General features: G+C 40.1%; 1 protein-coding gene across 1 annotated transcript in view; it reads right to left on the minus strand.

The window, feature by feature from the left end:
- The window catches only part of dnah12 (dynein, axonemal, heavy chain 12), a 193,715-nt gene that overhangs the window by 21,555 nt on the left and 156,472 nt on the right, over positions 1-15,688 (minus strand). The window contains exons 61-62 of the mRNA XM_080182788.1: positions 11,371-11,529; positions 4,018-4,162 (exon numbers count right to left, since the gene is read on the minus strand). Coding sequence (XP_080038914.1) covers positions 4,018-4,162; positions 11,371-11,529 — 304 coding nt within the window. The remainder of the gene's footprint in view (positions 1-4,017; positions 4,163-11,370; positions 11,530-15,688) is intronic.

Raw genomic sequence — 15,688 nt, forward strand, 5'->3', positions numbered from 1 at the left:
AAGGCTAAATGTTACAGCATCCAGAGTGAGATAGCCAATTGGATACAAAATTCACTTGATGACAGAAGACAGAGCTTCATTGTAGAGGGTTATTTTTCAAACTGAAGGCCTGTGACTAGCAGTGTGCCTCAGGGATCAGTACTGGATCCACTGTTATTTGTCATTTATATTAATAATTTGGATGCGAATAAGAACATAAGAACTAGAAGCAGGAGTAGGCCACCTGGCCCCTCGAGCCTGCTCCGCCATTCAATAAGATCATGGCTGATCTTATTTGTGGACTCAGCTCCACTTATCTGCCTGCTCACCATAACCCTTAATTCCTTTACTGTTCAAAAATGTATCTATCCTTGCCTTAAAACATTCAATGAGATAGCCTCAACTGTTTCATTGGGCAGGGAATTCCACAGATTCACAACCCTTTGCGTGAAAAAGTTCCTCCTCAACTCAGTCCTAAATTTGCTTTCCCTTATTTTGAGGCTATGCCCCCTAGTTCTAGTTTCACCTGCCAGTGGAAACAACTTCCCTGCTTCTATCTTATCTGTTCCCTTCATAATCTTATATGTTTCTATAAGAGCTCCCCTCATTCTTCTGAATTCCAATGAATACAGCCCCAGTTACTCAGTGTCTCCTCATAAGCCAACCCTCTCAACTCCAGAATCAACCTAGTGAATCTCCTCTGCACACCCCCCTCCAGTGCCAGTATATTCTTAATCAAGTAAGGAGACCAAAATTGTACACAGTACTCCAGGTGTGCTTTACCAGCACCCCAAAAGCTGCAACATAATCTCGCTGTTTTTAAACTCTGTCCCTCTAGGACAAAATTCTATTTGCCTTCTTAATTACCTGCTGCACTGCAAGCTAATTTCTTGAGATTCCTGCACAAGGACACCCAGGTCCCTCTGCACAGCAGCATGCTGCAATTTTTTACCATTTAAATAACAGTCCATTTTGCTGTTATCCCTACCAAAATGGATGACCTCACATTTACCAACATTGTACTCCATCTGCCAGACCCTCGCCCACTGAGATTATCTATATCCCTTTGCAGACTTTGAGCGTCCTCTGCATACTTTGCTCTTTCGCCCATCTTAGTGTCATCTGTAAATTTTGACACACTACACTTGGTGTAGTACACTTGGTCAACTCCAAATCATCTATGTAAATTGTAAACAATTACAGTCCCAACACTGATCCCTGAGCACATCACTAGTCACTGATCGCCAACCAGAAAAACACCCTTTCACCCCACTCTTTGCTTTCTGTTAGTTAACCAATCCTCAATCCATGCTAATACATTACCTGTATTACTGTGTACCTTTATCTTATGTAGCAGTCTTTGGTGCAGCACCTTGTCAAATGCCTTTTGGAAATCCAGATACATCACATCCACAGGTTCCCCATTGTCCACTGCACATGTAATGTTCTCAAAGAATTCCACCAAATTAGTCAAACATGAACTGCCTTTCATGAATCCATGCTGTGTCTTACCAATGGGACAACTTATATCCAGATGTCTCGCTATTTCTTCCTTGATGATAGATTCAAGCATTTTCCCTACTACAGAAGTTAAACTAACAGGCCTATAGTTACCTGCCTTTTGTCTACCATATTTTTTAAACACTGGCATCACATTTGCTGTTTTCCAATCTGCTGAAACCAGCCCAGAATCCAGCGAGTTTTGGTAAATTACCACTAGTACATTTGCTATTTCTCCCACCATCTCTTTTAGTACCTTGGAATGCATTCCACCAAGACTAGGAGACTTGTCTATCTTCAGCCCCATTAACTTGCCCAACACTACCTCTTACGTGATCATGATAATTTCTAGGGTTCTCATCTGCCATAGCCTTCCTGTCATCAATTTTTGGCATGTTATTTGTGTTCATGAATGTAAGAGGTATGGTTAGTAAGTTTGCAGATGACACCAAGATTGATGGCATAGTGAGCAGTGAAGAAGGTTATCCAGGATTGCAATGGGATCTTGATCAATTGGGCCAGTGGGCTGATGAATGGCAGATGGAGTTTAGGTTAGAGAAATGCCAGGTGATGCATTTCGGTAGTTTGAACCAGGGTAGGTAAAATGGTGAAGAAGGCATTTGGCATGCTTGATTTCATTGGTCATAACATGGAATACAGGGATTGGAATGTTTTGTTGAAGCTGTACAAGACATTGGTAAAGCTGTACTTGGAATACTGCTTATTACAGTTCTGGTCACCCTGATATAAAAAAAGATATTATTAAATTGGAAAAAGTGCAGAAAAGACTTACTAGGATGCTACCGGGACTTGATGGTTTAACTTATAAGGAGAGGCTGGATAGAGTAGGAGGCTAAGGGATGATCTTATGGAGGTCTATAAAAATGATGAGGGGCATAGATAAGGTAGATAGTCAACATCTTTCCCAAAGTTAGGGGAGTCTAAAAGTAGAGAGCATAGGTTTAAGTTGAAAGGGGAGAGATACAAAAGGGTCCAGAGGAGCAATTTTCTGGAATGAGCTGCCAGAGGTAGTATTAGAGGTGGGTACAATTTTGTCTTTTAAAGAGCATTTAGACAGTTACATTGGTAAGATGGGTATAGAGGGATATGGGCCATACACAGGCAATTGGGACTAGCTTAATGGTAAAAACTGGGCATCATGGACAACTTGGGCCAGAGTGCCTGCTTCCATGCTGAACATCTCTATGATTCTATGACTTCCAGAAAAAGTGCATTAGTTTGCCTCAGTTACTGTGGGGTTTAAACTGGATACCCAGTTCTCTAATTAACTGGATTTTTAATCTATAAATTATATAATTTATAAAGTTGGGACTTCAGTGAAGCAGGGAACAAGTACTGCATTGCCAGTGGCAATATCCTTCTGATACATTGTTAAACTACATTTTTCCACAGTTTATGTGGTGACTTTGATCCTGAACTAACAACCAAAGGATTAGGATGGTGACATTTGACTTTGTAAGGGGCACAAATTGGCTGGGAATTGGATCAGCGTTGGTGGCATGAACGGAAAGAAAATCAGTAAACAAGACACAACGTTTTGTATTCATTTATGGGATGTGGACATCACATTCTATCCCTAATTGCCCTTGAATTGAGTAGCTTGCTCTGCCATTTCAGAAGGCATTTAAGAGTCAACCACATTGTTGTGGATTTGGAATTACCTGTAGATCAGACGAGGTAAGGATGGCAGATTTCCTTTCCTTAAGGGTATTAATGAACTACATGGGTTTTTAATGATAATCAGCAATGATTTCATGGTTGTCATTAAACTTTTAATTCAAAATCTTTATCGAATTCAAATTTCTCCATCTGTTCCAGTGGGATTCGAACTTGGGGCCTCAGAGCATTACCCTGGGTCTCTAGGTTAATAGTCAAGTGACAACACTACTATTGGCATCCCCGATAATTGGCAGCCAATCCACCATCAGCTGACTTACATCTCCACCAGAGTTAGATTTCACCCTGTCTGCACATTTCACCATTGCGAGTTCAGAAATTGAATTGAATAAACCTGATACAGCATGGGCTGACACTACAGTAAAGAAAGTAGCCAAGAGAGCTGACAGGTTGCCTCAAAAATCCAACTGGTTAACTGGTATGCTTCTAGACATGATTCTCATCCCACATTATATAGTGACTCTTAAATCCTTTAAGACAAATAGGAACCAGCAATAAATGTTGCCATTGTTGCCCACGTTCAAAGAAAAAATTAATATCAAAGATCTCATATCACCAAATAGGAAAAGATTTTCCAGTATCCAGGTTATGCAATTATTCATTTTGGTTCAAAATGACTGTCACTATTCACTGCACCTCAAAGTAATTAATTATTTTGAGATGTGTTGAGCTGTGCAGTTGCTATAAATTAGAGTTTAGGTCAGTGGAACACAGCAAAAAAAAAGGAAGCTTTTAAAGAAGAAATGTTTTTCATTGTTACTTGAATTTGTTCAAATCACTTTAAATCCTTATGAGTATATTCTATTTTTGGAAAGTGTATATTTGTTCTTTTCTTTTTACCTTATCTGGTCTAAGCGCCCGCAAAACAATCATCTTCTGAAGTTCATTGATTTTGTGATCCCATGGATGTGGTAAAGGAACAACGTGTGGGTCTTTACTTTCATAGATTTTGCGCCATTCCGCACTAGACTTAGAGAAATGATCCCTAGTTGAAAAAAAGGGAGACATTGTTAAACTGTCAGTTTTTACATTTTGCTATTTTTAAAGCACTATTGCTGTATGGCGAGGCATCACAGATTAACATCAATTCTTCAGTTGGGTCAAAATGCACCAATAAACTTGATAAATGTCACAATTGCTTTACTCTGTTGGAAGTTTCTTTCTGTGGCATCTTCCAAAACCAATGCTGGTGCTTCTTTAGCAATGTATGCAAGGGGACCAATAATGTCAACAAATTTGGTCAAAAAACGCCCATAATAATTCACAATTCCTAAGAATGATTTGAGCTCAGATGTGTTTCTGGGCACCGGTGCTTCATTTATTGTTCTGATTTTGTCTTCCATGGGGTGTGATCCTTGTGCATCTATGCAATACCCCAGATAGGCTATCTTGGTAGCTTAAAAAGTACATCTTTCCTCTTGAAGTGAACGCCAGCCTCCTGAAATCTCTTTAACACCTCCTTTATGTTAGCTAGTTGCTCAGATTCTGTTGATCGAGTTCATAAAACATCATTCAGGTACACTACAAGTTATGGCATTCCTTGAAACAGACTTTCCATTATTTTCTGGAAAATAGCACATGCTAACGACACACCAAAGGGTAGATATGTTACTTAAACAAACCTTTTTGTGTGTTTATCATAACATAACCTTGTCTAATTCAGGTTGCTGATCTGTGTGGATCATAGCCAGCTTTATATAAGGCTGATATCCACTGGCTTTGCATACAAGTCTTCAATTTTCAGGATTGGATACTTATCCAACTTGACAACCTGGTTAACTGTTAATTTGTAGTCTCTACAGATGCAGATGGTCTTGTCAGGCTTGTCAGGCTTTATCATGGGCCTGCTTCACTAATTGAGCTGACTAGATAATACCCAGTTTTCCAATCTCTTCAATTCCATGTCCAACATTTTTCACAAGGCATATGGTACTGATTTTGCTCTAAAAAAGTGAGGAACTGCTTCTGGATCTACATAGATCTTCACTTGGAGGCCCTTTATTTTGCGTAACTTGACACAAAAAATGTTCCCATATTTTTTCATTAATTCAGGCAGTTTCACTTTCCATACTCAGAAGATCTCCATCCAGTTATCTTGATTGCCTTGAGCCAATTATGGCGCAAAAGATTCAACCTCTTTATACCTGCAAGCTTAAGGGGAGCGATTACCCCTTACATTGGTACCACACATTGTTACATTGGTAACACACTACTTCAATCCTAGGCAGTCGATTGGCTCTGATAAATCTTCTTGCTCTATTCATGGATACATCTGCTTCTCATTTTAAGATCACAGCTTCAGTTTTGGCACCACTGCTGATAGCAGTTTCCTGCCCTAGTTGGTGAATCATGCCATTTTGCGTGCTCTGACATTCCTGTGAGCCCATCTCAGTGCTCTCCATCACTAGTGCTATCTCTAGTGCCAACTTAAAATTTATATCTGTTTCTGCTAATAGCTTCTGTTGCATGGCTTCATTAATTACCCTGCAGACTAAATAGTCCTGCAGCTTATCATTGAGACTGGCTGAAGTTGCAGTGCTCTAAGATCCAATTTAACTTGGTAATAAGTTGCAATAGTTTCCCCACATCAGTGAATGACTTGGAGATAGGTGTGCTTGGGAATGTGAGGCTGCATATTAAATTGTATGCCTGAATTCCACCTGTGTTGACAAGGATTGCCTTTCTCTTCCTTTCTATTCTGTTGGCTTGAAAATAGTAGCCCAAACGTTCAACGTATTGTGTATATTCCTCCATGGAGGCATCAAAAGAGTTTATCCGTCTGAATAGAGGGATTTCTGCAAACACTCTTCTGTTTCTCAACTTGAACTGAACTTCAACGTGACTTTGAACTCACAACCTTGGAATCATTTTTCCTTCTTTTTATCCTTAATTCCTCTTCACCAGTCAGGTAAATAACAACTTCAATATTTATTTACATACAACTATAATACATAAGCTTGCAGACTCATGGCTGCCAGTCAGTGTCCAAGGAAGTTCTGGAACAGAAACCCAAACTCACCAAGTCTGTCTCATTACATAAGACCAAATCTAGAATTGCTTGTTCCTTATTGACCTCTAAAGCTGCTCCAAAAAACCATCTTGTAGACAGTACACAAATTCCTTTTCTTGGGATCCACCACCAACTTGAATTTCCTGATTTTCCCAGTCTACCTGCATATTGAAGTTCTCCATGATCACTGTAACACTGCCTTTCTTACACGTCTCTTCTATCTCCTGGTGCACTTTGTGCTCCACATCCTGACTACTGCTCGGAGACCTGTACGCAATATCAGGTTCTTTTTACCCTTACAATTCCTCAACTTAACTCACACAGATTCTACATCTTCTAACCCTACCTTGATTCTTCCTATCGACTTAATTGCATTTCTTACTAACAAAGCAATCCCGTCCCATTACCCACATGCCTATCTTTTCTCAGGATGTGTATCCTTGGATATTTAGCTCCCCACCCTGATCCCTTTGCAGCCACATTTCCCTGATGCCCACCACATTGTAACTGCCAATTTCAATCTGCGCTACAAATTTACCTTATTACATATACTATGCACATTTAAATACAACACCCACAAGTTCTGCATTGATCATGTCCCTTCTCATAGTTGTCCCCTTATTCTCCCAAATAACTACAACTTTTATTAGGAAATATCATTTCTATAGATCTTCCCACCAATGAGGTTAAACTCAAACGGGGTGGCACAGTGATTAGCACTACTGCTTCACAGCGCCAGGGACCTGGGTTCGATTCCCGGCTTGACTCACTATCTATGCAAATTTGTATGTTCTCCCCATGTCCACATGGGTTTCCTCTGCGTGGTCTGGTTTCCTCCTACAGTCCGAGAGTTGTGCTAGTTAGGTGCATTGGTCATGCTAAATTCTCCCTCAATGTACCTGAACAGGCACCGGACTGTGGTGAGTAGGGGGCTTCCACAATAACTTCATTGCAGTGTAAATAAAGGTCTACTTGTGACTAATAATAAACTTTACTTTAAAAAACTGCCTCGTCTTTAGTTGCTTGGCTATGTCTAACATCTTTTGGGGTTGATTCTTTGTAGCACTGCATTGGTTAGACATCCTTATAATGCAGGAAAAAGTCAATGTAGTCGAGGAGAATACTGAGATACAGGCTTTTAGACTAGACGGGAATGAGGTACTTAAGGAGGAGGTGTTAGCAATTCTTGAGAGTATGAAAATAGATAAGTCCCCTGGGCCAGATGGGATTTACCCTAGGATTCTCTGAGAGGCTAGGGAGGAGATTGCAGAGCATTTGGCTTTGATCTTCATGTCGTCATTGGCTACAGGTATAGTGCCGGAAGACTGGAGGATAGCAAATGTTGTCCCCTTGTTCAAGAAGAGGAGTAGAGACCATCCTGGGAATTATAGACTAGTGAGCCTTACTTCTGTTGTCGGCAAAGTTTTGGAAAGAATTATAAGGGATAGGATTTATAATCATCTAGAGAGAAGTAAATTGATTAGGGAAAGTCAGCATGGTTTTGTGAAGGGTAGGTCGTGCCTCACAAACCTTATCGAGTTTTTTGAAAAGGTGACCAAAGAGGTGGATAAGGGTAAGGCAGTTGACATGGTGTATATGGATTTTAGCAAAGCATTTGATAAGGTTTCCCATGGTAGGCTACTGCAGAAAATGCAGATGCATGGGATTGAGGGTGATTTAGCAGTTTGGATCAGGCATTGGCTAGCTGATAGAAGACAGAAGGTGGTGGTTGATGGGAAATATTCAACCTGGAGTTCAGTTACAAGTGGTGTACCTCAGGGGTCTGTTTTCAGGCCACTGCTGTTTGTCATTTTTATAAATGACCTGGATGAGGGTGTAGAAGGATGGGTTAGTAAATTTGCTGACGACACCAAAGTCGGAGAGCTGTAGACAGTGAGGATGGATGTTACAGTTTGCAGAGGGACATAGATGAGCTGCAGAGCTGGGCTGAGAGGTGGCAAATGGAATTTAATGCGAAAAGTGTGAGGTGATTCACTTTGGTAAAAGTAACAGGGGTACAGAATATAGGGCTAACAGAAGGACTCTTGGTAGCATCGATGAGCAGAGAGATCTGAGTGTACATGTGCATAGATCCCTGCAAGTTGGCACCCAGGTTGATAAGGTTGTTAAGAAGGCGTATGGTGTGTTAGCTTTTATTGGTAGAGGGATTGAATTTCGGAGCCGTGAGATCATGTTGCAACTGTACAAAACTTGGAGTTTTGGCCGCACTTGGAGTATTGCGTACAGTTCTGGTCACCGCATTATAAGAAGGATGTGGAGGCCTTGGAAAGGGTGCAGTGGAGGTTTACCAGGATGTTGCCTGGTATGGTGGGAAGGTCTTATGAGGAAAGGCTGAGGGACTTGAGGTTGTTTTCGTTAGAATGAAGAAGGTTAAGAGGTGACCTAATTGAGGCATACAAGATGATCAGAGGGTTAGATAGAGTGGATAGTGAGAGCCTTTTTCCTCGGATGGTGATGGCTAACACGAGGGGACATAGCTTTAAATTAAGGGGTGGTAATTATAGGACGGATGTCAGAGGTAGGTTCTTTACTCAGAGAGTAGTAAGGGCATGGAATGCCCTGCCTGCAGCAGTTGTGGACTCGCCGACTTTAAGGGCGTTCAAATGGTCAGTGGATAGGCATATAGATAACATTGGAATAGTTTAGGTTAGAGGGTCATTAGATTGGTTCCACTGGTCGGCGCAACATCGAGGGCCGAAGGGCCTGTACTGCGCTATAATGTTCTATGTTCTATAAGTCTATTAATACTTAAGTTCCTTTTCCACTTCATTCTTAGTTATACCTGTAGTATGTTTGTTGTGACTGGCTGTGGAACATTTGCTGAGATACAGGAATGTTTCAAGTACGACAAGTTTATTATATATTATATTCTATATTATATAAACATAATAAAGTTATACTTGACTATGTGTTACTCAATCTAAGCCATGAGCATTCTCCCTCTTTGCTCTTCATTTTGCGTCTCTTATGAGTGATACTATTTCTCCAGTCCCACACATTAACCCTTTCAACCCCAAACACCTGAATGCTACATTTCCAACACCATCGATGAAAAAAATGTCTTGCTTATTTCACCATCCTAAGTGTAGTAGTTTACACATCATCATTACAGAAACAAAGAGGACAATACAAAATGTGGAAGCTGCACATGAGGAAGACTGGCAGAATTAAAGAGTGGAAGAAAAGCTAATTTGTAAAGAGACAAAGAGAGATCCAGTTACAGGAAAAGAAAAATACTGATGTTATGCTTGTGCATGAACAACACCACAGGAGATTAACTAATTTGGGCAGGGTTTTAAATGTAATCTATTTTCATGGTTAGATCATGGGTTCTCAGACCATAAGGTTTCAATGCATTGGACAAAAATGTAAAAGATTTACCTTATAATAGAACCACCAGAATTGGGAGGGTACAAAGCAGATCAAAATGCTTTGCCAAAGGATTCCCTAATTAGAATGCATTAGATCAGGGTCTTTGATTGTATGGTCAGAAGTCTACTGCGGGGTGGTCAAGGCTTGCAGAATAGAATTCTTCGTTGGCCTCACACTTGGTTGAAGTGTGGCGGGATGGGGGAAACAACGTACCAGACCATGCATGAACATCACAATTGCTGATATTTGGTTGCAACATGCAGGCTGAGACCTCAAGGGGAGAGAAGAAGGACACTTGACAAATTTTAGCGGGAATCAAGTACGTCTGTTCTGGGTGCTTATAGTCAATGCACAATAGCCCAAAATCTGGGAAAAAAATGTTTGGATATCTTTGGAGTTCATATATGCACATAACATTTGAGAAAAAAAACACCAGTCATGCCAGGTCTTATTACAATGCTATGTGACTTAACTGCATTAATTAAACTAACTCATTCATGCTGATATTGTATGATTTTTAGTTTCATGACTGAATTATACAAGAGTTGTTACAATCTCTGTAGAAACTGGTAACTTTTAAAACACAGTTCAAGCTTCCAATTAATAACTGAAAAGATTACATAAAATTTCACACCTTAGGACTTTTACAGTAAGAAATGACTAAAAGTACTACTAACCAAATGCTATCTTTCTATGCAAGTTATACTTTAAACTACAGGACATAAGTTTAAAAAAAGCATAATTGTCCCTTGTCTGTCAAATCAATTTCTATTACAGTTTATCCAATTAAGTTTTGCTTAAGGCTGTTACCAGTTATCCTGTCAGCAATGAATCTGCACAAAACAATTTGAAGCTCATTACATCAAATCCAGGTTGTAATCATAACGGTTGTTCTCAAGAATATCTCCAACGAACTCAAACCAAAGCTGTATTAAGTAACATATTGCCACATTACATTAATGAGATATACTGTACACTGTCCTTTAAACATACATTCAATTTTTTCAGAATCAATCCAAAGTAATTTCACAGAGTTTGCTTCTGTTATTTTCCTTTCTCAGCCTACTAACTTGTAATCTCAGAACAGTCTTTCACAGCGACCTTCCTTTCCTCTGAAGAGGAAGCTAGGTGGGTTTTCCAAAAATGTCACAAATCCTCAGGAATTTGGTCTTTCAATCAGAGCACAAGCTCCACCTGCAGTGAACCATAGAGATTTTCAACCTCTAGCCGCACTTTTTCTTTGTCTCCCGTATCCTGGCATTCAAACCTTGTCTGGGAATTTTCATGCCTATTTTAGAAACACTTTCCTTTTGAAAGCTAATCTCCATGGTAACATGAATCATATGAGCTTGTATATAGGTAGAAAGACTAATTAGCTTTCTCCCCCCTGCCCCCCACAAAGGGGCACTGCACCCCTGTCCCCGACCACCATCATGGTCTCCAGTTCGATCGGTGACGCCACGACGTCAAATCCCCGTTGATGGGAACCATACGTGATTCTCGCTGGTGAGGACCTTCAATTATAAAGTATATGTTTAATTGTGTAAATTCTTTATAGAAAATGTCTTGTATTAAATTATGAAGAGTATGGAACTTTTATAATGTGGGAGGTGGGGTTCGAGAACTGCTGATTTACATAAATTATTCCAATTTTGAATTATTTTATGAGATTCTTGTGTAATTTTTCCCTAGAACTGTTATTCTAATTATAATATGATCCTATAAAATCATTGCGATGAAATAATAACTACCCTGTAACTGTGATCAGACTCGCAAAAATTAACTATTACCTTAGTCCATGTAAGCTTGATAGGTCACTTGCACGACAAATTTCATCCCAGCTCTTGTCCTGGAGCCAGGATGGGTCAGGATTTGGTATCTTGGTCTGAAATCCTACTCCCCCTGTCAGCAGGAACATAAATTCGTGATAATTGATTTCGTGTCTTGCCCTGGATGAAAGAAATGGGGGTGAAAAAGAATTAAGTTATGCAAACTTATTACAAAATCAAAGATTGTACAAAACCTTATAGTGGACAAAATTTCCTTTGTCCAATCCAATATATTAAAGATTGAACAGATGAAGAAACAGTGAAGATTATCTAAAATGGCACATAGCTTATACAGTTGAGTAATGGTTGATCTTGTGTAAAGGTTGACTCTTGACCAAAAGAATTACTTATTTTAATTTTATCTCACATATAAATTGACCTTTTACTCTTAGCTAAAAATTTCAAACTCTTTTTATTTCTGTCCACTGAAGTCAAATTCACCCTGGTGTGAACCTATTCGAAAGAATCATAGAATAACTCTTCAAAAAAAATGGCTATTCATCTCCTCATGTCAGCACCATGCTCCCACCAATCCTGCTCTCTAGTATGGCATCATGCTTCCCAGAATGAATAGTAGATACACAGCCCAATGCAAACTTTAAGTCATTAAGGTTGTAGAGCCAACAAATAATTCTGTAGCAGCTAGAGAATTTCAGATATGGGGAAGAATGTTAAAGATTGGAGGGAGCTCTCTACATAGCTTGGGCAGACACCCAAAGTAAATGTGCAAATGAAGGAAGACCTTCCATGTGGCCAAAGTTAAGAACAAAGTTGTAAAATACATCAATGAAAACTGCCCTAGTGAAATCTCAGTTTCTTGAGGATCTTGAGAAAATTAGGCAATCCAGATTTCAAAGCCGTCCCTGGATGTTGCACTAGGTTTATGAAGAAGAACAGTTCTGTACTTCAACAGATGTCCAAGATTTCACAGCATCTCCCAGAAGAACTTGATGACAGACTTATTGCATTTCAGTGAGTTATAATTAAACATTGACAAAAGATTGAATACATATTGGCCTGTATTGAGAACACGGATGAGACTCCCAGAAGTTCTGACATGCCTGCAAGTCAAATGGTGAGCAAAGTTGGAGAGAGAGCTTTGTCAGTGAAGCCAGAAGTGGCCATGAAGAGGGTAGATTCAAAGTCATGCTGATGTGTATGCTTGACAGGACAAAGGTTAAGCTAATCCTGATATTCAAGAGAAAACCCCTCCCAAACAGCAATTCCTGAAGGAGTAGTCTACCAGAATTTTACTGGCATGCCTGCCCCAATTCTGGGGTGGGCGAAGCTCGCAGAACGAAATTATCCTTAGGGCTCGGGTAGGATTTTACGTGCCTTGCCCGAACAAGGTTGTAAAATACAGGCCGTCATTCATGTTTACGATAAAGGATGGAATAGATGAAGTGTCTTGAAAACATGGCCAAGGAAAGTTTGGAGTTTCCGACAGGAGGATTATGTAAAGAAAAAGTCTTCTCATCTATTCAGATCACACCTTGTTGATGATGTTGCTGAAGTTAGATTGCAAAACAGTCTAACTAGCCTTATTCAACCACTGGACATCTTTTTGAACAAGCACTTCAAGGATAACATGAAAAAAAAAGTGGAATGACTGGATAATCGGAAGGGAACAAAGAACAAAAAACAAAGAAAATTACAGCACAGGAACAGGCCTTTCGGCCCTCCAAGCCTGCACCAACGAGACTGCCCGACTTAACTAAACCCCCTACGCTTCTGGGGACTGTATCCCTCTATTCCCATCCTATTCATGTATTTGTCAAGACGCCCCTTAATAGTCGCTACCGTATCCGTTTCCACTACCTCCCCCGACAATGAGTTCCACTGGCTCCCAGTTACGCAATACCTTAATTTTAACATTCTCATCCCAGTTTTCAAATGGCTCAATAACCTCAGCCTTATCTCATTATCCCTTCCATCCATACAACTCCCTGAGATCTCTGCACTCTTCCACTTCTAAAACACCTTGAATTTTAATCATTCCAACATTGGCAATTGTAGCTTTAGCTACCTGGGTCTTAAACTCTGGAATTCCCTCCCCAAACCTCTCTGTGTAAAAAAATCTGCCTCATACATCTCCTTTAAGTCTTGTCCCTCTTCCAGCCTGGGAAAAAGTTTCTGACTATCCACTCTGTCCATGCCTCTCATAATCTTGGAGAATTATATCAGGTTGCCCCTCAACCTCCGTGGTTCCAGTGAGAACAAACCAAGTTTCTCCAATCTCTCCTCATAGCTAATGCCCTCCATATCAGGCAACATCCTGGTAAATCTTTTCTGTACCCTCTACAAAGCCTCCACAACCTGCTGGTAGTGTGGCGACCAGAACTGAACACTATATTCCAAGTGCAGCCAAACTAAAGTTTTAAAAAGCTGCAACATGACTTGCCAATTTTTAAACTTAATGCCCCAGACTATGAAGGCAAGCATTATATGTGCTTTCTTGACTACCTTCTCCACCCAAATTCAACAAGGCAGGCAGCATACTGGCTCCCATGTTAGCATTCCTATACGAATGGGTTATAGAGGTCTCGGATGAAAGAAATCATTGTCAAATCATTCAAGAAACATGGGATATCGATTGCATTTCATGGCTCAGAATATGATTACTGAAGGATTGATATGGCCAATGACAATGTAATTGATGATGAAGATGATTGTTATGGTCCAGTTAGGGTAATAACTTTTTGTTTAAAGCAGATAAAGTTTGAAATCCCAGGTATTCGCTGGGATAATAAACCCAAAAATCAAACAAACCAAATAAACTTGAGCAAAGTAAAACCATCTACAGTATCTATCTCACATTGTAACATTCAGAATTAACGGAGGCAAATATGAATTAACAGGAAAACTGTGGTTGAGCACACCACACTGGACAAAATGCCAGATGTGACCAAGACAGATCCCATGGATTTCTCAGCATTAACCCAGAAGTCAGTGACCACTGAAAGTCACAAAAATTTTGTTAAAACTCTGTCCCCCTCACAAGAGATTTCTACTCTTCACTTTCGTAACTCTAGCATCAGAATTCCATCAAATGCCACTCCAGATTGGACTGCTTTAATGATTGCTCATCTCCCGATGGTTCAATTACTTCTTCCGAGACAGTATTCAATAAGATTCAAGAAGCTGCACGCCTACCTCTAATTACTAGCACACTTCCAAGTCTAGCACAATCTGCTAGTTTCATTGAGCTTGAATGGCTCTAGAGTTTCTCAGAACTTCAGTCTCCTGGCTACACGGAGCTATAAATGGCTCTCAAGGCTTCTTTCAGCCTCACTGTCTCCAGCACAGAACCAGGGATCTTCCGCAACATTCAAAGCTCCCCAAGACTTTTTCTGAGCCCTAACAACCTGGAGCCTGTTAACAGCTCCCAGTGCTTCTCTGTGAGCTACAAACCACATGAAGTCCAAAGTGCAACCAACCCTCCTCCTGGCAAATCATAAAAATTGAAAACAAAGAACCTTTCTAGGCTCCAACCATCTCTAAGATACATAGTCTTTCAGGATTCACTAAATGTTTTAAAATAATCTAGCTCTAACTCTCAAAACAAAATGTCAATCTGGACTGCACTTCTTTGCAAGCAGTATAGAGATCATGTCTCCAGATCTCCAGCTCAGTAAGCCCATCAGCTGTTTTATTGTGTCCCCACGCTTTTATTCTAAATCCAGTTAACAAACATGGACAACTTTCTGAAGTGCCATTTGTTTGCAGCTACTTTGACAATTTGAAAAGTTCAGCAATTTAGTTATCATACCTTCCCCACAACAATCTCCTCAGAACTAAATAGTCACCTGAACTCTACCACCTTGGCCGCCACGGAATCAGAACAGGCCAGGGTCGGAAAAAAATCTTTGTTGACCTTGGCTGTAAAATCCCACCCTCTATCTCTGAGACATTAATGAGAAACATGAACTAAATATTGATCAATTGATGTTGACAATCCATAATATGATGCCCTTCAGGAAGCCTAACTGACACCAAACTCTATCCACCCATTATCCTTTTCAGCTTGCTGACTTGCACTGACTCCCAGTTATGCAATGCCTTAATTTTAACATTCTCATCCCAGTTTTCAAATGGCTCAATAACCTCAGCCTTATCTCATTATCCCTTCCATCCATACAACTCCCTGAGATCTCTGCACTCTTCCACTTCTAAAACACCTTGAATTTTAATCATTCCAACATTGGCAATTGTAGCTTTAGCTACCTGGGTCTTAAACTCTGGAATTCCCTCCCCAAACCTCTCCAATAGGCTTTCCTCC

The sequence above is a fragment of the Carcharhinus amblyrhynchos genome, chromosome 3 (genome assembly GCF_965287045.1).
Source record: "Carcharhinus amblyrhynchos chromosome 3, sCarAmb.v2.hapA, whole genome shotgun sequence".
In the NCBI taxonomy this organism is placed as follows: Eukaryota; Metazoa; Chordata; class Chondrichthyes; order Carcharhiniformes; family Carcharhinidae; genus Carcharhinus; species Carcharhinus amblyrhynchos.